The 23,094-nt window shown below is 36.0% G+C and overlaps 2 protein-coding genes across 3 annotated transcripts in view; one reads left to right on the top strand and one right to left on the bottom strand.

The window, feature by feature from the left end:
* LOC119834953 (BTB/POZ domain-containing protein 9) overlaps positions 1–8,266 on the bottom strand; it is an 11,371-nt gene extending 3,105 nt beyond the window's left edge. The window contains exons 1-14 of one of the 2 annotated variants that reach the window (XM_038359512.1): positions 8,032–8,266; positions 7,542–7,650; positions 6,832–6,995; positions 5,808–5,871; positions 5,075–5,231; positions 4,604–4,703; positions 4,331–4,459; positions 3,895–4,054; positions 3,152–3,374; positions 2,679–2,838; positions 1,927–2,054; positions 1,503–1,742; positions 932–1,010; positions 489–609 (exon numbers count right to left, since the gene is read on the bottom strand). In XM_038359512.1, the coding sequence (XP_038215440.1) occupies positions 489–609; positions 932–1,010; positions 1,503–1,742; positions 1,927–2,054; positions 2,679–2,838; positions 3,152–3,374; positions 3,895–4,054; positions 4,331–4,459; positions 4,604–4,703; positions 5,075–5,231; positions 5,808–5,871; positions 6,832–6,995; positions 7,542–7,623 (1,807 nt within the window). In that variant the 5' untranslated portion in view covers positions 7,624–7,650; positions 8,032–8,266. The remainder of the gene's footprint in view (positions 1–488; positions 610–931; positions 1,011–1,502; positions 1,743–1,926; positions 2,055–2,678; positions 2,839–3,151; positions 3,375–3,894; positions 4,055–4,330; positions 4,460–4,603; positions 4,704–5,074; positions 5,232–5,807; positions 5,872–6,831; positions 6,996–7,541; positions 7,651–8,031) is intronic. The other variant, XM_038359513.1, reaches the window with a different exon arrangement.
* Positions 8,267–9,187: 921 nt separating this feature from the next.
* The window catches only part of LOC119834971, a 15,869-nt gene continuing 1,962 nt past the window's right edge, over positions 9,188–23,094 (top strand). The window contains exons 1-7 of the mRNA XM_038359540.1: positions 9,188–9,341; positions 9,626–9,847; positions 9,926–10,720; positions 11,792–13,867; positions 14,730–14,955; positions 21,689–21,828; positions 22,948–23,094. The exon at positions 22,948–23,094 is cut by the window's right edge and continues 28 nt beyond it. Of these exons, the coding sequence (XP_038215468.1) occupies positions 9,698–9,847; positions 9,926–10,720; positions 11,792–13,867; positions 14,730–14,955; positions 21,689–21,828; positions 22,948–23,094 (3,534 nt within the window). The 5' untranslated portion in view covers positions 9,188–9,341; positions 9,626–9,697. The remainder of the gene's footprint in view (positions 9,342–9,625; positions 9,848–9,925; positions 10,721–11,791; positions 13,868–14,729; positions 14,956–21,688; positions 21,829–22,947) is intronic.

Raw genomic sequence — 23,094 nt, 5'->3', positions numbered from 1 at the left:
GTGTGCGTGGGGGGAAGATAGATATTACGTGTTCCGAAACATTTACGAGGGTCAGTTTAACGGTGTAGCGACATATTTCAAAATCGCGCAAGCGAAATGTCTTAGCATTTATACAATTTTCTAATCTACTACTACAAATTACTAATCGTGTAGGCTGGTCGAGGATCCTCCTCTTTTCGATGGAGGAATTCCACCTTCCTTCCTCCACAAACGATTTATCAATAAACACTACACATCATACAGAATTTTCATAGATTATTTATCATTGGGACTGGCTAACTAGCTTTTACCCGCAGCTCCACCCGCGCAGTATTTCTAGAATTTTCATGATATAAACTTCATCCCCTATTTTATTCCCTTAGGGTAGAAATTTATCACTATGTCAGTCAGTCACATTCGAGTTTTATTTATTTAGATAAGAATGAGAAGGTGAGGTAATATATAGAAGACAGTTGGAGTTAGTTGTGTTGTCTGTAGGCGGCACTCACCCTGCGGCGCGAGCCTGGTGTCGGCGCCCTCGGCGCGCTGCTTCTTGGCGGCGGGGTCCTCGCGCTCCACCTGCGCCGGGCACTCCAGGTGCACGAGGTGGAACACCTGCACATGATCAAACTCCAGGCTCCGTATAGACATTATTGGATTGCGCACACAAGTTCGAGACAAAAAATTAACTTTTACTATAACTATATCCAATACTTCATTAATTAAATAATAAACAAAAATTATTTAATGAAAAGGAATGTTTCTTATAAATCTTTCTATGATATAGAACAAGGGAAACATCACCAGTAGAATATTCTTTTAATTTGGTCCTTCGACCCGGATTGATCTTATATTCAAAAGTTCGTTACATATTTAAAGCAGCTGCTGTATGAAGTTATGAAAAACGCTTATTGCCTCATCAGGAAAAGATAAGAGCAAATGCAATACTCACTTCATTGACAGAATTATTGGTGCCGACGACGCGAATGATGGACACCGGCCGGGGCGAGAAGTAAATCACTTGCCAGGACCTGAAGCATTATTTTGACGTGACAACGTCTTAAATTAGGTTGCGGCTCGGAGTCACTCATGAAAAAGTGTAACGCCCGGTAACGTTACGATGAGTCACCGAACTATGATCGGTCCGCCGCGCGCGCAGCACTAGAGAATTAGGCGCATTGAATCGGCGCGTGCTTGTGTCTCTGTCTCTGTCTTTTTAGTAAACAAAATGTATTTTCTATAGTTAAAATTTGTGCAATTCTTATTTTCATTCAATTCCTTGTTCCTATTGTATTGTATTCATATCAATAAATATTCTACCGAGAAAAAGACGTTGTCACGTAAAATCTTCGCCCGTAAAACCGACTTTACAGGCAACTATTTTTTTAAAACACACTTACTAATCTACAATACATTTATGAATGTCTTTTTAATATTAATATCGTGAGAGCATTCAAAATTAAATTTTATTTTCTATTGTGTTAGCGAAGTGGTCAGCTGGTAGTATTATATCATAGCAATACCTGCAGTGATCCCTTGTTCTGTCGGCGACCATATCCCAGTGCCAGTAGTTGAGCGAGACCTCGACGTAGTACGAGTAGTGCCGGTAGTCGCAGTCCCACAGCAGCATGCGGATGGAGGACAGCAGGTAGGGCTGCGCGAGCTGCACCACGATCGCGCCGGAGCCGAGCTGGTGGCACGTGTAGCCCTGCTCCCAGTCGTAGTGCTCCGTGTCGCCGTTCAGCAGCGCGTTGCGAGAGCGGCTGCGTTACGCGACAATAGAAAAAAAAATATTTTTTTTAACCAAAATTCCTTCCGCCTTCTAACTGTCAGAACTGGACCAATTTTAAATAAAAAAGTATCATCAAAATCCGTTCACCCAATACAAAGGTATGAAGTAAAAACCATACAAGTCCCCCCCCCCATTCCCCCTCCCGTGGCCCGTACCTGATGCCCTCGATGACGACGGCGGAGAGGTCGAGCGTGGCCACGTTGTGCAGCGGCTTGATGAGCCCGTCGCACAGCGGCGGCACGCGCGCCGTGTGCATCGCCTCCAGCGACACCGCGTGGAACACCTGCCGCCACACACACACACACACACACACACACACACACATATTGTGTTAAAATGTTTATTCAAATTTTCACATAGCTAGTTATAATACTTAAGTTAAGGAAGAGCGGGTCCTCCTGACACAGGTTTTTTCTTAACTTACTAGGAGGTCCCTACTACTCCATATTTTGTAAAGTTGGAAATGAAATAAACTATTTTTATTTTTTATTTTTTTGTTTTTCTAAATAATGCGGGAACACCTGCCACCAACACCTAATACGAACCTACTTAAAATGTTACTCTAATCATTCACATTGAAAACTATTGTTAGCACGGGAACGAGACGTGTTACTGTAAAATTTGTGAGCGCCGAAGCTTAATCCACGTAAGAAAACGTGTGCCAGTATATGGTTGTTTATTGTACAAAAATATTTATATTGATTGAAAGTGAAAGCGACTATGTTTTATAATATGTAGTGATAATTTATTGTTATTTTATTGTTTATGTTGAAAATTCGCTTTCATATTTTTATGGAACACACATATTGACTACGGAAAGACCAAATTAAGTATAAAATCGTACTCTTCTATTCATTTATTTTAAAGATCATGAAGATTAAAAATTGACAAAAATAAAACCAAATACCTTGTTAACCGTATTGCTGGTGCCCACAATCTTGATGTACTGCACCACTCTCGGCTCGAAGTACAGGTTCTGCCAGGAGCGGCAGAAGTAGTTGCTGTGGTCGATCACCCTCACCCAGTCCTTCTGGTCCACCGACACTTCTATGTAGTACGCGTATGATCTGTAAATAAGCAGCTATGATTAATGAACAGAAAAGAAGAGAGAAGGAAAGAGTTTTTTCCAGAAAAAAATTGTTGTTCAGTAGATTTAATTCTGATTACTGCGCATAGTGGCGATAAATTAACTTTTCTTCCATCTCATATTTTTTCATGTTAAATATTTCTGTATAGTCTGTCATACGGCAGATTCTTGATATTCTAAGCCGCTGCATCTTATTCTAAATAAAGATTAAAATTAAAATTTAAAGCAAGTGGTAATTATGTATGTTTAAGCCGCAGCAGGGAAACCGTGCTGGTGGTTCGCTCGATGGCTACCTGTTGTCCCGGTCCCAGAGCAGCAGGCGCAGGTGGTTGACGATGGTGGTGGTGGCGAGGCGCACCACGATGCCCGGGTTGTCGGGCGCGTCGGAGATGGTGTGGCGCGTGTAGCCGCGCTCCATGTCGTAGTTGTCCACGTCGCCGTCCAGCAGCGCCGCGCGCATGTCGCCGGTCAGCACGCGGGCGCCGCGCTTCGCCGTCGCCACGTTCTCCTCCGGCACTGCGGCACCCCATGGGAGCGAACTTATATATTAGCCTATATATGTTCCCACTGTTGGGACACAGGCCTCCTACGAGGGATTCAGGCCATAATCCACCACGTTGGCCAAGTGCGGGTTGGCGGATGTCGCATGTCGTCGAAATTTTGTTTCTAGGACATGCCGGTTTCCTCACGGTGTTTTCCTTCACCGTTTTAAGCAGTCGTGTGCAAATAAATTGAAAAATTAATTTATTTCCTGCAAGCTCATCCGGTGTCGAACCCCGACTCATCGATTTTGAAGTCCGAGGTTCTCACCACTGAGCCACCACAGCTATATATGTATAAGTACCGACCAGTAATGAAACGAAGCACGAGTGCCGGTCGGTGGCGGCTGGCGACACCGCCGCCTTTTTTGCTTATTTGACATTATATTGTAACATATTGATCAACTTTAATTGCTGCCATTAAAAAGTATGGCAAATGATTTCATTAATTTCTCCTAAAACCCCAAGTGCCCACTACACCAAAATTTTCAACTCACACAGGAGCCCCCTATGCGGCAGGTCAGTGCTGTTCGTCTGGGTCTTCTCCTGTATAGCGTCAAGCAGCATGTCGGGCGTCACCAACGAGAAAGGTCGCACCACTGTGAGCAGCTCTTCCAGACTCATCAGGGTTAAACGGACACATTTCAGGATCTTCTCCTGAAAGTCAGTTCTGTATGAGTTTCTTCTAAACGTGTGTGGGATATAGTGGATTTATTAGAAATGCCTTTCTTTTTGGAACATCGGTTGAAAATTAAAAGCATGGTTTTCCAAAGAAAAACAAAACGACTTGACCAATTCAGTTTTTTTTTAACAACTTTATTAAGGTGTAATGTTTATATATTACTATATATGTTTATATATTATGCCAATATTACTGTTCATTTAATCTTTCCAAAAGATTTCTTCACCATATGTCTGACAGCCGACACTCACCACTTGTGCCATCCCGCTGTCAGACTTGACCCACTGCTGGTTTGCGTTGAACCAATTACACACTGCCTTAAATATGTCCACCTCCGGGGCGAAGAACGAGTCTCTCTCTAGTAGACCTTGAAGTGCTTCCTGATAAATACACACATTTTTTTATTGATGTATGCTACTAAAGCATTAAAACTTCTAAATCATTGGAAATTTGAATTATTTTGCAACAATATAAAGAAAATTCATGTTATAAAGTTATCAATTAAATCATATAGCAATACTTACGACGGACAATTGAAGGAAAGTGTCGTGCTGCAACACCTCAGTGGCGTTCCTGTCCAGGAAGTTGTAGCAGTAGTCCATCAATGCTTCCAGACCGTATAATCTGAGAATGGATGTCATTAGAGGTGTGGTGTTTTGTATACCTTGTATCTATATTATAGTGATGGATTGAAGAAATTTAAAATACTGTGAACTATTATTTTACCTTACCATATTATATTAGAATTATAAGAATTATAAGTTTTAATTAAATATTTTGAATGATAAATTTTCTATAGATTTTAAACTAATTAATTTTCTATGTTCTCTTTAACAAACAGTGTAAGATCGAGAATTGTTCAATGTTTATTTGTCAATTTATTTTATTATTTTTTTTCGATTCCTCCATTAGGTATAGTTGTCTTCCCACAAATTTTCGGATTTACATTCATATGTTAACAAAAAAATTATACCAATATTAATTTATAAGTCTACCTGGCAGCATCCAGCACAGAGCAAACGTTCCTCAGCGCCAGCACTTGCCGCAAATAATCCGATATGGCCGCCTCCAACTTCTGGAAGTTGAACTGGTGCGCCAGGCCGAGCATGTCGAGAACTGTGTCCTCGCGGAGGAGGGACAGACCCATGTGACCTGGGTGAAGGGAAGTTGGGTCAATGTTACGCGTTACTTAAAAAAAAATGGTTTTTGAAAAGTCAATTTAAGGAATCGAGAGCACCACTCCGAAGTATATCACAAGGGGATTCAGATATGATTTGAAATGTCATGGTGAGAGATGGATAATAAGATCAATTCAATTTTTTAGATAAGTTGGAAAAAAGTGGCATTTTAAGAAACATACCACTATTCATTTTTAAAACTTTAAAAAGTTGGTATTTGCAATTGGTAATTTATGATGATGTAAGTATAGATATATGAAATTAAATACTAGTCTAGTAAACTTGAGTAAAATACGTTGAAATTATTAGTTGCAATAAAAACAACGCAATTTTTTTAAATTTAGTTTAATACTTCCTTTACTCATTTATTGTTCTTGGTTTAACTTAGGCATCTAACTTGCACATTGCACACATGATACTATAAGATATAAGTAAACAAAGCTTTGTAGTACATATTTTATGTAAGTGATAAAATAAAATGGAGGGCTTTTACTTGGTTATATTCCATTCTTTATAATAAGAAGTATAAATATAACACAACAAGTTTTACCTGAATACACATATCGCAGGAGAGCTTTAAAAGCTTGCAGCGGCGCTTGAAGCTCCACCTCTGACTACAAATAATAAAAAAAACATGTGCCATTATTAATATGTATACAATCAAATCTATAAGTTACACTAATAAACTTATCATTAACCCTTCTATACATTTAACTTAATATAACCTTCGAATCCCCGAGTAAATTAATAATCACCTTTATAAATAACATACAACTATTATTTCCAAATATATCAATTTTTCAAAAGCAAGCATCATTTGCCAGTATGTTTAAATTAAGTATGTTTTATAGCACGTGCAAACGCGAAGGTCATTTTGTCGAATTTCACGTCCTTTTTATTTTATTCTTATATCCAAAACTAATTTCCCTGTTAATATAATTAATTTTAAACTGATACGACTTTTTTTTTGTAATTTTAATGATGCTTTAAAAACTCAAATACCAAACTTTCCATGCATAATATTGCATGCACCCTACAATGTTTACCCTTTTGTATGTGGTAGTCGAGCACGCTTCGGCACGAATTGGGCCAGCTCGCACCGGGTAAGTACCACACCCCCACAGAAGACCGACGTGAAATAGAATTCTGCTGTGTTTCGTTCGGTGAGTGGGGAAGCCGGAGGCCCATATCCTTTTCCTTCCCCTTCCCAGTCCTTTCCTTTATTCCTCTCGCCAATCCTTTCTTAATCCCTTCCCAATTTAAAGTCGGCAATCCATTTGTAGAGGCGTAAGATCTGTAATCGACTTTACGCCTCTACAAATGTTCATGGGCGGTGGTAGCGCTTGCCATCAGGCGTCCCACCAGCTCCATTGCCGACTGACATAAAAAAAAAGTCATGTGAAAGCAATCCTTTATTGGTTATTGTATTTGTTGTTTAAAAAAAAATTATCATTCAACTATGATTGTGCATAAAACCTATCTAACAGGGCATTGACAAGTGGAAATACAATTTAATTTTTAACTTCAGGAAGGTTAAGGACTGAAGTTATAAAAATGCAATTCATTCTTCTTACCTGATTGGACTCCCTCATCCCTCCGTAAAGTAAAGCCCTGAAATAGTCACTACTTGCAGCTAGAATGACTTTGTGAGCGGGGATCCTCTGCCCCTCCACTATCAATGTCACATCTGAGTACTCTGATGAGAGGCATAGTGACCCGATGTGTTCTGATAAATGACCTGTTCAACATTTATGGATTTATTAGTGACCCACTTACATTAATTTTACACTCAATGATACAATAAAAATATTGACAAAATAAAATGTTATAGTAAATATTATCCAGCCAACACTCAAGATCTTGCTACTAGTGTTCAAAATTTTAAATACAAACACAAAAAAACACTATTAACTAAAAATTTCACCATATTATAGCATAATTAATATCCTTAATAAATAATAAATTCCTTAAAATATTGAGGATATTAATTGCAATTGTTTATTGAAAAAAAAATACAGTACCTGAGGCAGCATTGCATACAGTTATTGATAAATAGAGTTTCTAATACATGTTGAAGTTCATTTAAACACTTATTGTTTTTTTAACATATTTCCATATTACTTGAAATTCTTTTGTTTAATGAGTGTCCAGTTTATATGTACATTAATATGATAATATTATGGATTACTTTGTATTAATTTTTCTGCTTATGTAAAAAAATTACCAACCTCCATGGATATTTCAGATATTGAAGAAAAATATATACAGCATATAAATAACTTACTGATATGTTCAATTTCACCAACACGAGTGCTACAGCCGCTGCTGACGGACATGTAGTGGTGTTGGTTGGTCATCTTGTCCATTTTGCTGGCTTAAGATTATATTATAACCTGTAGCAAAATGTATGATACAATTAATATACAATTAAAAATTATGTATGTACATAAGTAAATCTAAATTTGTATTGTATACCCATAACAATATAGGAGATGTAGAACTGTTCGTCTTTATGCTTAATTGTATTTTTTAATTAAATAAATTGAAAAATTGTAACATTACATTTTATTGATTTAATTGAGTAAACGAATAAATTATCAGACAGTGTAATCGAAACTTATAACTGTGTCATAGTACGCATGATTTTGTAATTGGAACTTTCTAGAGGACTTCAAAGTCGTAATCGAAAGCAAAATTATAGATTTAGTAAAGATTCCTATAGTCGATGTGTTATAACATGTTTTAATTAAACACATGCATAAATAAAGACTCACCTAACAATATCGTTTAACATCGATGATATTTCATACCTATACGACGTATAAATATTGAACAATTTACACGTTTAATCACCGCATTTCACGTTTATCAATAACCTTTACTTATAAGTTGTCTTTATAAATTCTTCATATCCTTAATTTGTACGTTTAATACGAAATAAATTAGGCAAATGAATTATGAAAATATCGCGACGGCACTTCGTGAAAAATATTTTGATTTCAGAATTCAGATGTTTTTGCTGTCAAGTGTCAAGATCCTATAGAACGTTTGTCAAGAGTGAAGACAAATTTAAAATAAATTTTAAATGAAAGTATAGTTATAAAAATTATAATAATAATACTGCAATATTTCTAAGAAAATAAAATCGTTCTTTAAATGTGATATTGCATAACTGATGAAACTTGGAAATATGATTATTACCACATCATGTTTATGTTTTAGAGATTAATTACTGAATTAATAATGAAATTTTTATTTAATTGAAAGTTTTATCTTATTTACATAAGACTTGTTAGAAATAAATTTAATTAAAAGATTACATGTTATATGTTGTTGGTATTATGTTTTTGTACGTGTATTCGATTAGTAAACTTATGTATAACGGAAGCTCGTAAAGGGAGCATTTGATACTAGAGAAAGAACCACGAATGAAAACTATTTCATCTCTCTCATTTCCGCTTATCGTTTAGACTTATTTTTTTACTTTCAAGCTAAATATTATTAATATTTAATAAAAACCGCGTGACGTGATTAAATATAACTGTAATTCTGAACAAATATTTGAAAATTTTGTGTATTTTAAAACCTGATACATATGAATATAAAATATTATAGTGGTATCGACAACATGTTTATCAAAACATACAAATAAGAGCCATTAAGTAAGTTTTAAAGATTTCTGCGTGAAATATACCCTCTTGAATATGTTTACTAACCTGTTCATTCATAGCATTAGCGAAAACTCGACTGAAAAGAAGTTAATTGCATAACAGTTAAGTTCGCATAGAATTATTATTTGAGTATCTGTTGAGCACTCATTTTTTTAGCTGAATAATCGGGCGCGAAAGCTTCGTCATGAAAATGCAAGATGGTGATTGGTTCAAAATTTTGAGAGTACCAACATAAAGATATTGCATTGAATTTTGGTTATGTTGTCACAATTATTACCAGTTGTGTAGGCAGGTAAATTTCGTCGCTTTGCTGAATATAATTTATTTTCTTAAATGGTTTTCAATACGATTATGGCTGTAAAATATTTAGAATATTACCTATGAAATGTTTCTTCATATAATTACAACAACAGGTTCGTAATAAATTATTGTTTTAGTGTTTCAATAACTTTTCTTTTTAAAAGGTTGTGGTTCTGCAAAAGTAGCTGCACAATTGATAGAGTGCGATACTCGCGAAAGAAAAATGTAACGATTATGTACTCATTTTATATTTGTCCTGAAAAATACTTTTGGTTTCTGATTATTGAAATTTTATTTTATTTAGATATAACTTTTACCAGATGGGCAAATATAATAAAGATTATGTGGAGTGCGTTTCTATTTCACATCAAAATATTTTATTTTTATTGCATTGCAGGTCGTATATAATTAATTGTTTAAGATAATAAAACATCTGTAATGATTACGGAAATGTTTTGTACGTCGAGAAATGGAGCGACAACATTGTAATACACTTCAAAACTTTGATGAGCCAAAAACTGAAATATTAAAAAAAAGATTACTGAAGGCTACGAATACTTCCGCCAGTGCTAATATTCCTCAGAATAGTGCGCACAATGTGCTATTAAACACATTGCGTGTAAGTTTTAAATATTTCGATGGCTTATTGCGATTATAAAAATATGCGCCCTCAATGACTTTGTTTGTTACGTTCCAGGCGCAAACCTCGAACAGTATGATTGTAACCTCGGTGCAGGCGCCACAGAGCTCCATGCCCATAACTCATAATCTAGTTACTCACTCCATTGCTCCTGTGAAAATACACACAAACAACTCCCCATATCCTTTACAGCTTTCCACAGTGCATGTGCCAGTTCAAATCCCTGGCTCCACTTCTAACATTAATGTGCCTGTACAATTATCCGGTGCGACTAGTACTGTTCCTTTGCAAATCGCTCCTGTGAGTCTTCCGATACAAGTTTCTGGAACAACTAGTGTTCCTGTTCAGTTACCTGCTGGTGAAACAATTAATGTGCCTCTACAAATTCCTACAGGAAATCAAAACATCCAACTAACAGGACCCACTTTACCTTCTATGCCCCTGCTTCAAAACCCAGCTCAGCCACTTCACAGTTCTATTATACATTTACACATGGGTTCAAATGCTCGACCTGGCAATCTAGAGGGTAGTTCAGATATGAATGTGCCAAGCACTCAAATTCAACTGCCTGATTCAGGAGTTCAGGTGAAAATGAGTAATCCCACAGTAACTCAAGGACAAATGGGGTCGAACTCAGCTATAGTTCAAATTCCCAACTCATCAAGCAGTTCCATACAGCTAGCACTTCCAAACTCTTCAAATTCTGGAGCGGTTCTGAGAGGCGCACCAAGGACAATGCCACATGTGGTGTACATTCAAACACCAACAGGACTGAAGCCAATGACCAATACAGAGGTTATTAGCCAAGCCAGCACAAGTGGCAATCCACCGCAGATTATTGTCAGGAGGCCTGTAAGTAATGCAAATTATTTTAATGTCCCATTGATTAGTCCTTTTTAACAATTTTAACATAATTCATGATTTTACTAAGACTTTCATTGATTCATCACTTATGCATAATACATATCAATTAGCTTACATGAGATGTTGTTTTCATTCTAAGCAAATCAATAAGTGAAGTGGAATTTTACAGAACATTTAGTTCTCAAATTAATAAATATTTTATTTAATTTTTGTGGATAAAAATTATACAACATCAATGAAATTGTGATGAATTAAAAACTGATATTCGGAGCATAGAAATGGTTTAAAAAATTATTAGCTAATTAATTTATTATACAGGGAAGGTAATAATTTAGTGCTTAATATTTATGACATAAATTTGGCTGGTATTGTCAACATATTTTTAAATTTCCTCAAGGTTCTACTGCCGCTATTATGGTATAATAATTTTACATTAGTTTGTTATTGAAGAAGAACTGTAGGACAAAATATAAATTGCGATATGTTTTTTTAAATTATAATAATCATCTTTTTTTGTAAATTTGTTTTATATGAACCCACTTACTTTTTAGATTGAAATGAAATAAAGTAGAATTACTAATTATGCAACAAGTATTAAATGAGGTAGATGATTCCAACACAAGTGATCTCTTGTGAATATTTTCCCGAAACATTTTAATCAAAATTGTTATTAATGCACTAGTAGTTGTTTCATGTCAACATTATGTATTATGCTAATGTTATGTATTATAATAGAACTTGAATCAAGTTTGTAGTATAATGTATTTTGTGGGTTTTTGTGACAATTGGAATTCCATTAACAAATTATTTTAAAGCCGTTTTAATGAAGGATTAGTCAATGTAAAAAAATTTAATAAATTTGTTTCATTTGCTTCTGAAGTTATGAAGTTTTTGTATAAAAAGCAAAGGCATTTTGTTACCTTTCTTTGTTTATATAAATTTATCACAGTGATTAAATGTTAATTTATTTTTTTATCAAGAACAGATAATTGCATTTACTATAAAATGGTGATGTGCCCAGAGTATTGTGAAATATTAATGATCAATCTTTTCTTGCAGGTCACAAGTAATTCAAATATCCATTTAATATCGAATGTTGGCAATAAGCCCAATATTGCTCCAAAGCTTCCTGGACAAAAGGGTGCTTCAATACTCGCACCCGCTAATACTACTCAACCAATTGTGATTCAAAAACCGAAAGGGAATGAGAAGATGATGGTACCAGTTAGTATTGCTCCGGGCACCCAAGGAAAACAAACCATAGCATATTTGAGCTCCGTTAAAAAACCCAGTACAAAAAGCATAACAGAAAACCAATCAATTCTCATATCAAGTAATCAAACATCTGTTAATACAAATAACCAAAAGCTTTTTATAACACCCATGAATATGCCGAAGATTCAAAATACGAAATTCATTTTACCGGTCACTCTCCCAGCCACTATGTCAACCAAGGGACCTGTGATAAACCTTCAAATAGCTAATGGACAAATACAGAATGATCCTCAAGGGAACATAACAGTCATGCGAGATACTCCGATGGAGTCTTCTGAAGTGCCTCCACTACAACCGTTAGGGAAGATAGTTACCATTAATGGGAAGGATGGTTCTGTACCTCAAAGTCCGAAGGCTGATAAAGGATTTACTATATCCATTCCTGGTTCTAGAGCTGAACCCACTGGTGAGCAAGGAGAGTATACCTTATCAATACCAGAGACTAATGCGTCTATGAATGATGATATATATACAGTGTCCATTGCTGATGATGAAGGTGGACAGAATCAGGAGAAATCATTTACATTGGCTATTCCTGAAAAGGGCAAAAGCCTTTTAAATAAAAACGTCTTAGATAGAAATGATATAGCACCCGTTACTATTGCAGCCCCTGCGATATTACGGCGATCGAACTCCGACAATAGTGAACGTAAAACAAACAATGCTAACATTAAACGTCGTATTTCGCTGTGTGCAGAGAATCTGAACAATAAAAACTTTAAACTAGGTCCGCCTCTCATGAAGCCAATGAATAAATCAGATGAACACATAGAAACTGAAACTAATGACGATCATCGCGTACCGTCCCTCTTCTGTGATGAAAAGCTGGACAAGGATAGAGATTCTGATAACGATGATTATAAAGATAAATCTGACAAAACCACTGCTAATGATATTACGTTCATCACATTTAAACGTGAAGACTCTGCAATGGAAGAAGATACACCTGGCCTGATATGGAATGACGGAGTCGCGAAGCTACAAGGAAGCAGTATACACTTTAGGACTAATGAATTTGGTCTCATTGATGTGATCGATGGCAACAAAGACGATATTTCGGCAGGGAAATATCACACGCCTTCAAAACAAAGGATTGATAAGACAAAAGAAAAGAAATCCTCATCACCGGAGGACCTCTACAGATGTGACGGGTGCGGATGTCACGGCATGGCCGCAGAATTTATCAACCAAAACTTCTGCAGTGTAACATGCCAAACGGAATACCAGAAGATAAACCACAAGAAACGGGATAGAGAGAGAATGGAGTTAGCCAAGAAGAGAAATAAAATGAAAAAGCTTTTGATGCGCAAACAGAATTCTGACTCCGAAATGTTGCAGGACAAAGAGGATGGTGCTCAGAGCCAGGAACCAGAGACACAAATATCCGAAGTGCTATTGATGAAAATGAACGAGGAACTGGTTGAGAACGAGAAATATCCGTGGATGTGCGGGAAGAACGGTTTCTCGTGGATGCGTTACTTGGACGTCTGCAAGGCGAAGGCGGCTCCCGTCAAATTATTTAAGGACCCGTTCCCGTACAATAAGAACGGGTTTCGAGTGGGGATGCGTCTAGAGGCGATAGACCCCCACCACCCCTCGATGTTCTGTGTGGTGACGGTGGCCGAGGTGCAGGGCTACAGGATGCGGCTGCACTTCGACGAGTACCCGGATGTATATGACTTCTGGGTGAACGCGGATTCGATAGATATATTCCCGCCAGGCTGGTGCGAGAAGAACGGCAGGTCGTTGAAGCCGCCGGCCAGCTACACGGCGGCGACCTTCTCCTGGCCAATGTATCTGAAGCAGATCCGCGCTATCGCCGCGCCGAGGCACTTGTTCCCGCACGTCACTTCATCTACGGTAAATTGTTTTTTATTTATTTTAGTCTCATTAATTTGTGTATTATTTTAATAATTTAAATATTACTTTACACATATATCACATGATAAAACACATAATAAAATTAATTTAAATCTGACTATTTCTGTTATGTAGTAATTATATGTAAATGACATTAGCTTCATGTTTTATGCACTTTATAATTGACAAAAAAATAATCACTTAATGTGTTTCTAAGCGTGACTGTGACGACACCCTTTATATCGGATATAAGTTGGCGGATTTCATAGTAAACTAGCTTTTGCCCGCGGCTTCGCACGCGTTAAATTCGCAGTAATTTAAAAAATTTTGTTATTCACATAAACCTTCATATTCAATCACTCTATCAAAATCTTCCGTAGTTTTAAAGATCTAAGCATACACACATACATAGGGTCAGATGTGGGAAGCGACTTTGCTTTATACTATACTAACGGCGACCCGTGGTTGCATCCGCGTAATCCCGTAGGAATATCGGGATAAAAAGTTGCCTATATATTATTCCACTTGTCCAACTGTCTACGTACCAAATTTCATTGCAAACGGTTCAGTAGTTTTTGCGTGAAAGAGCAACAAACACACACACATCCTTACAAACTTTCGCATTTATAATATTTAGTAGGATTATCCCAAGGGAGCATTTAATGGGGATAAAAAGTATCAGCCAAGTCAGCTCATGCCCTGTCTGTAGTTTCAGTTTATTGACGGACGAACATCCAAACATCCAAATCAAACACTCACTTTTATAATATTCGTGTGATAAACGCGATTTCATAGTGAATGCCTCATTTTTTTTTAATTGTTAGTAGCGATAATGATATATAATCGTTCGCACCGCACGCAGGTGGTGAAGCCGAGCGGGTTCCGCATCGGCATGAAGCTGGAGGCGGAGGACCGGCACAACGACATGGTGTGCGCGGCGACGGTGGCCGACGCGCTGGATCAGCGGTTGCTCATCAACTTCGACAGCTGGGACGACATGTACGACACTTGGCTGGACCCCACCTCGCCCTACATACATCCCGTGGGCTGGGCGCGCCAGAACGGCCTCGCGCTCACGCCGCCCAACTGTGAGTGCTTGTTTGTTTCTTTGTGGGGTTGTCTGGTGGTGAGCGCTACCACCGCCCGTGGACACTTGGAGAGGCGTACCGTACAGACCTTACGCCTCTTACATTAGAAATCGATTGCCGAGTTTAAATTGGAAAGGGATTGAAAAAGTTTTGACGAGAGGAATAAAGGAAAGCGCTGGGAAGGATAAGGAAATGATAATGGGACTGCGGCTCCCCCACTCACTGAACGAAACGTATTAGCATGATGCTATTTCACACCGGTCTACTGTGGGGTTGTGGTACTTCCCCGGTGCGAGCTGGCCCAATTCGTGGCAAAGCGTGCTCGACTCCCATAGAGATAAATTATTTATTTTAATGCTATGTATGAAACTGGGATGTCTAGTGTGGGAGCATTTTCTCAACATTTATACGTTATAATAATTTGGGAAAAATGTAATTATTGTTTATTGTTGACTTGGTAGCATACACCATGTACGCAGTGACATGTTGAGCTCTTCAAAACCAGGGTGAATAGGCACCTTCTAGGTAGACGTGCGCCCACGTAGACAACATCTCCGCTTCCCATCAGGTGGGATTGTGGTCAAACGTCTGCCTATCGATTTAAAAAAAAAGAAAAAAAAAACATGTGTGAGATGTATTGCACCTCTATTGGATGTAGAAACTCTTAAAGATCGATACCGGACACGCAGACAGAAATCCGGACCGTAACGAATTGGTGTACGGTCGGTGTGATATTAAGAACTAAAGCTGTAGCTTCTACTTCCTGAGGTGGGATCATGGGTGGCCACGCTAGACGAGACATCGCCATAGTATGGCTTTTCGCCTCTGAGACGCGTGTTCGCGTCGCGTCTCAGAATCAATTTTTTCTAGTCTTTAAATATACATATTGATATATAATAGACTTTTCATCATATATACATTAATTTAGTGTTAAATTTTATTGTATAGATGAATTTTTACACTAAAAGCGATTTGCTGATATGTTGAAAAAAATATGAAAGTTAAAAAATCGTAATATGGAGTATATTTTCACCTTTTGGGGGCAAAGGTAATGCGCCACATGAGCCACCTCACTCTATATACACCTCACAAGCTAGCAAAATCTCCTCACCCTGACTCTGGTCTGGTATATAAATTGAATGACCTCGTTGTGGGGTATGCGATAAAAGCATTTTAAATTTGTTTAACTGATCGGTTTTCTTTATGACCAAATTCATGATTAATCTTTTTTGCCCTTCCTGGGAAGACTTTGTTTTGTAAAATTCCACGTTAAATCAAGCACAGAAGATAGATACCCTTTGTTCCATTGTATATTGTCGTAAAACAAATTGCTGGGTTTTGTTGTGAGCTGTGAATTGTGATTTTATAGCTTCATAGATCACGGCATTAAAGACTGATGTAAAAATTATAATTTATAAATTCATATCACAACTTGCTGCACCCGGCAAACGCTGTTCTGCCTTACTCTTATCATTTAGGGGTATGAAAAATAGGTGTCTCATAGATACCGGATAGGCACAAAAAATTTCATCAAAATCAGTCAAGCCGTTTCGGAGGAGTATGGCAACGAAAACTGTGACACGAGAATTTTATATATTAGATTGGGCATCTTATTCCAAGTACAGTATTGATAGTACGTATGAATAAGTGATGATTTTCAGATATTTTTTTAGTAACACAATGCCTATGAAATAATTAAAAAGCCCCATTTACAAAATGAGGCATTTTTTGTACTTTGTTGTAATCAACCACTCACATAATCGTCACGAAATTTCCTGTTGATTTCTTCGAACTGTAGAGAATTTCGTGTTTGGTAAATATTCTGTTTCGAATTGATTTTTTATTAGAAAAGTTATGAAATGTTTATTTTTTTATTTTGTCTATAGTATTAACACCTAAGTTGCTTAGAAGAATGCGCTTCTGAGCTGTAAAGACGTCAATGTATAAAATTGTTCCGGATGTATATCTAACTTAAAGAGTCTCTATATATAATAATGAAATTTAATGAATATATATGTAATAATGGAATTATCTGTTGTCACAGTATCACGCGAGAATTGCTGGACCGATTTCGCTAATTATATTTTTGTTTTGTTTGTCAGAAGAGAATATTGTGAAAGAAGAAATAGAGAAATTTCCGCCAAAAACGAAAATGCTTTTGCCTTTAAGCCTTTGACCCTAAAAGGGCGATAAACATCCAGTTTCATGCATTTAAATATGTTTTCTTAATTAATTCAGTCATGCCACTAGATTTGCACCTTATAAGCACTGGTGTATATATCGATATATATTAGAATAATTTGGTACAATCGGTCTGTAAAACTATTCCCACAGAGAAATACAAGCTAAACCTCAAGTTATTATTATAAATCAGATTTAACAGTCAGTTTTAAGATTAAATGTTAAAAACGTTACAAAATAAAAACAAGTGGGTTTCGTGCGGCTCTTTACAAGTAACAACAATTCATGAATGTGTTATTCCAAATAAATACGTATTCATTAAAATTCATTTAAAACGTAGTTAGATATTTTTAATTTAACAATATTATTAAGCTGTAAACGCAAAAAGTGCTTAGCCATTTCGAACTGTTGGACAAAAGTCTGACTTTCTCTTAACTCAAATCGTTTCGTAATTAGAACTATTTTTATTTGAGACTGAATAGGGCAAGATTTTTAATTAGGTTTATAATTATTAATGTACTTTAATTCAGAGTCACAGCGTTTTATAATACGATACAAAAATAAAATTAGTTTGAGTGCGTTTTTGTGTTTAAAGTGTTATTTACATTTTTTAGAAAATAAACGCTTTTTTTTTATATTAATAACATAATATATCGCGAACGAAATTGATTTAATACTGCTATCAAGCTAGAAACTCATAAAGTACTAAACTAATTCGGACTTTGGACAAATGTCAATTTTTTCTTAATTCTAAACGTCTATTTATTTAATTATTAAAATATATTATTTCGAAATTAAAATATTGTGTCAATAACGAATTGAACGTTGACACATGAGGCGTAGAAAATCAGTCCGAAGATGTAACCTTGCGTACGCGCGGCCCGCGGGTTCCGCACACGAAGTATTTTTGTACGCAAACAATCTTTTTCAGGCTATACAAGCAAAAATATAACGTTACGTATATTGATTTATATAATTGTAGAGAAATTGAGGAAGGTTTTTAATATGTATGTACCTGTCTATACTGCTGAAGATATGATAAGAATATTTTATTACGACTTTGATCGAATAAAAATGAAGCTAAAGAATTATAATTTTCAATTATAATAATTTAAATAATTCCTTTATTTATTTTTCGCACAACAAAAAGTTATGTGTACAATATATTGTTAAAACTATTACTTATGACTAACATTTGTGAGATAAATAACTCCTTATTAGCTTCGACACAGATTGGTACTGAAAGTAAATACAAACTTATAATTTTGGAAACAAATAGGCTTAAACAATAACAAGGATTAAATATTAAAGATCTGTAAAACTAGACCAGTTCTCTTACGTACAGTGGATGACCTTGCTTAACTTAAATTGCCAAGTTTTACTGAATATAAGATGCAGATAAGTTAAAGCAAAAATGAAATACGTTATGTGTGTTAGCAATGCCGAAAATTATAAAATTCTGCGATGTTTGTGGTTTATAAATAAATCCTAAACTTATTTAGAGAAATATTTCATTGTAATTGAAATTATAAGTATACATATAAAAAATTAAATTAAATTGAATTGCAAGTGTCTGCGGTCGATACTATGACAAGATATTATCATGATTAAGATAGATCGATAAATTTATATTTGAAAAATTGTCCAATTTAACCGCTCCTTCAAACTATAGCGAACGAAAGCCTACGTTCGGAAACAACCTTTGCCCTTAACCAAATAAATTGTCCTATATCTACAAATTAACTTCAAAATTTCCTTAACAAAGTAATTATCGCAGTGAAATAATGCGAGGTTTTTAACAAAATGGTGGATAATATATTTCTTAATTACCACTGTTGTTAGAAGTAAACACGTTAGTACAGAACAGGCATCGGGACGGAGTGCACGCGTGTCGTGTCTCCGTCATTTATTTTATAACTCGGTTAAATTGTGTCGGGATGGACTAGTGTTATTTACTATTCGATAAGATAAACACTGTTGGTGGTGCAATACGTTAAATCGTAGCCGTAATATAGATGTAATATGCTTTTTATATATCGAGAGTGGAGACACATTTTTTTTTAATTTCTTTAATAGAAACGTAAAAGTTATTAGCGGTGATATTTCTATCCTGATGGAGGTAAAATGGGATATCCTTGTATTGCCAGAGGGGGAAATCAGCTAGGTAATAAACACTTACGAATCTTTTGGGTTTGTCTAATAGAATTTAATGGTAAAAACTAAATGAATATTGCCGACATAAATAGCTGTTTAGCATAATTATCTGAAGCATTGTTAAGTCTTATATTATTATTGTTAAATGAACGACATTAACATTTCGTGTGGCTGACGTCCCCGCATGAGTTTGTGCGCTTGAAATGCTGAACAGATTTTGATAGAGTTTTGTGTTGTTTTTTTTTTGTCAGTCTTAATGTTATCATCTAAGGGACATCTAAATGGAATCATAAAGCGGTGTGTAATAAAGACTTTTAAAGATTTCCTCATTTGATAGATCAAATAGAATTCTATGGAGAACTCTAGTTTGTATATCAATATTGTTACAAAAGGAAATAATAATGTAAAAAAAAAAAGCTTTAGTACACGATACTGAAATGCTCTATATTAAACTGACGATTCCGAAAACGACAGAAGGTTCTCAGATCGTAGTGGATTTTTCTAAACCCATTAGTATCATAACACTAAAAAAAATGTGTTGCCAACATTAAAATAGTAAATAATACAAATGTAAGTATAATATACGTTACACTTGCCGCATGTTTCAATAAAATAATGCATAAAAAGGAGCCTTAAAATTATTCACGCGTGTCCATATTCGTCCTTCAACGCAAGGAATGTTAAATATATATTATATTTAAATTACAACCATGTTTTTGTTTACATCGTACTGATATTCATATGATATTTAAAGACATTTACTGTCCCTTAAGCAGACTCTACAATGTTTAATCATAAATTAAGTTGATTAAACTAATGTTGTTAATTAAATGCTCAAAAATAATAAGGAAAATCTATTTTGTGTGTGTAATCGCGTTTTTATTGTTAGCTTTTAAATCATGTTTTATTTATATTGAATATAACTAGAAAAATAAATCTATACTAGTACTAATATTATGAAGGTGAAGAGTTATTATGTACCACGGGCGAAGCCGGGCCGGACCGCTAGTAGAAAATAAAGGCCATAATATGCTTATCTTATCCCATTCGCCCTTGTTAGTAAAATCACTATATAACACTACAAACAAACTCGCTTTCTTCGTCTGTCCCTATGTCCCTATGCTTGTTTAAATCTTTAAGACTACGCATCTGATTTATATGTTTTTTTTTTAATAGATAGAGTGAATCAAGACGAAGGTTTACATGTATAATAACATCTATTAAAATACTCCGGATTTAATGCGTGCTAAGCCGCGGGCAAAAGCTAGAAATAAATATAATATACATAAAAAAGGCCAAGATATCCGTTCGTCCCATTATAGAAGCCCACTAGCGTGGCGTCCTCGGCACTCGCCTTATATAACGTCGCTTATTGAAATTCGCTACAATCGAGTTTGTGGAAACGTGTATCACCTGGCGACTCGTAATTAATTATTTATTTTATACTAGTGAAACGCACCGGGTTCTTGTGGGTCGACCTATTAAAATTCCACGAAAAAAGTAGTCCGGTTATTAAATTACGCAAAAAAACTTATGACTTTGTGTTCAATCAGAGAAAGATAGAAAAATACAGACATTTGCGCTTTCTGGAACACGTATATACAAAAAAAATGTAATGGATTGGTTCATGATTATAAAAAAAGGATGTTTTATCGCCGGCGCGAATAAATTGAAACAATTTGGCTGAGCTAATAAAATATTTGGGATTGATCAAACCACTTTCTCCAAAGAAAATCAATAATGCTATGTGAAATGCACCTTATATTTCATGACAAACAGGTCTTTAAGAATCTACGCTGTTTTAGATTTCTCAGTACAAATACTCTACCTGTCTGCTCTTTATTGATATTTTATAATTAAGTGGACTGAAGCCGCGGAACAAATCCGACGCGTGTCCTTATTAACCCCATTTCTCTGTAACCGCATTGCTCCTCATCAGATTGCCGGTGTTGTAATTTCATTAGGTGAACTTAAGTTAAAAAAGTTATCAGCTTTAAATTATAGTTTTTCGGGAGAAGTGGCCATGTCGTACTCTGATAAAAATATCTTATACCACACCAAACACAACAGCAACATCGTTCTAAAAAGACACTAAGCTATATTATTCAATACGGCATCGATGGCTTAATTTAACGTTTTAAACAAACCATGGGAAAAAGTTACTCATTAACTGACAAAATACTTTTACAAACATATCCTAATACAACTTGAACTGAGCCACTATTTCTAATCTACAGAGATTCCGAGTTTTTCTCATGGAACGCGTACCTATCGACTCGATCGACTTTATCAATAGCTTAAATTACCGTAATGCTCTGAGACGACTAACAAATTCAATACCATGTAAGTTGTAAGAGTATTTCTTCGTGCAACTTTGAAGATGTACCCATTCTTCCAGTCTACAAAGACCCCGACACGTTCTCATGGGACGCGTACCTGTCGGAGACGATGTCGACGGCGGCGCCGCCGCGCGCCTTCAAGCCGCGCCCGCCGGTCGGCTTCAAGCCCGGCATGAAGCTCGAGGTCGTGGACAAGAGGGTGAGTACATACTACACTAACGCTACATTCAGTGAGCTGTGGCTGCGTGGCTAGGACCTCGGATTTGGGAAATCGGGGGTTCGAGTCACGCAGTAATAATGATATAATACAATTTGGCTTATAGCGCGGCGTCAGGTTAGCGCTACGCGCGCTAATAAAAACAACAAAGACATTGTTGCCAGGATATTCTAATTTTTAACCCTATATTAATGTGATGTTAAATTTTTTGAACACTTAGGGCTTAAAATTTAAATTTTAAGTTTTGTGATAAATTTACACATTGAAGTGGGACTACTTGTGAGTGTTTTTATTTACATTTGAAACAAAGAAGGATTGTATCATCAGGGATGAATTTAAATTATATTAAAAATACCTTTTTTTTGTTTTTCCTTGATACAAGGAGTTATAATAAATTTATAAAGCGTTGAAAAAAATTAAAATGTTACTCATAAATGAAGCAAAGAAAACTTTGAAATTGAAATAACGACATATTGCAATCGCGTTATTAATCGAGTGTGGACGATATATTTACGTGATGTGTTGTTGATTATATTTAGTTTAATGCAAGTGCAATACTTATCTGATATTTTTATTTCTACTAACAAGTCAGTATTACGATATTATCGAAATTGCGGTGACTTGTCCATCTCACAAAGCATTAAAAATAATAACGAGATGAATTATTTATCTAACACAAACATGTCATAATAAGAAAAAACTCACAATACAATGTATTTACATTTTAGGACTGTTTGTTTTCTATTTTTCCTGCATTCTGCACTTTTTTCACTAGCACCCAGAAAACGAGTGCTAGTGATTGTTGTGAACAGATTTCCTATATCGGACTCGTTTTACTGCTTCTCTTTCAAAAATATTATGTGCGAATAAAACTTGCGAATAATGCTTATTTCGAAATATATACCTATTACTTATAACTGAATACTAGACTAAGTTAATAACATGGTTACAAATATGTGTCGATAGTTACTCTAAAGATGTATTGCAAAACAAGTGTTTACCACGATTTCAGAGCTTCACAAACAGGACACAAGTTAAAACATAGTGTTCTATAAAGTAAATATATTTGTCTATGTCTATGTCTATGTGTACCACGCGCAGGTGCCGTTCCTGATCCGCGTGGCGACCATCAGCGCGGTGAAGGGGCACCAGGTGCGCGTGTCGTACGACGGCTGGCCGGACGAGCTGGCGCACTGGCTGGACGACGACTCGCCGGACATACACCCCGTGGGCTGGTGCCTCAAGACC

This window comes from Zerene cesonia, chromosome 20, assembly GCF_012273895.1.
Source record: "Zerene cesonia ecotype Mississippi chromosome 20, Zerene_cesonia_1.1, whole genome shotgun sequence".
Lineage (NCBI taxonomy): Eukaryota > Metazoa > Arthropoda > Insecta > Lepidoptera > Pieridae > Zerene > Zerene cesonia.
Note: the sequence above shows the minus strand (reverse complement) of the source record. Positions and strands in the feature narration are given on the sequence as shown.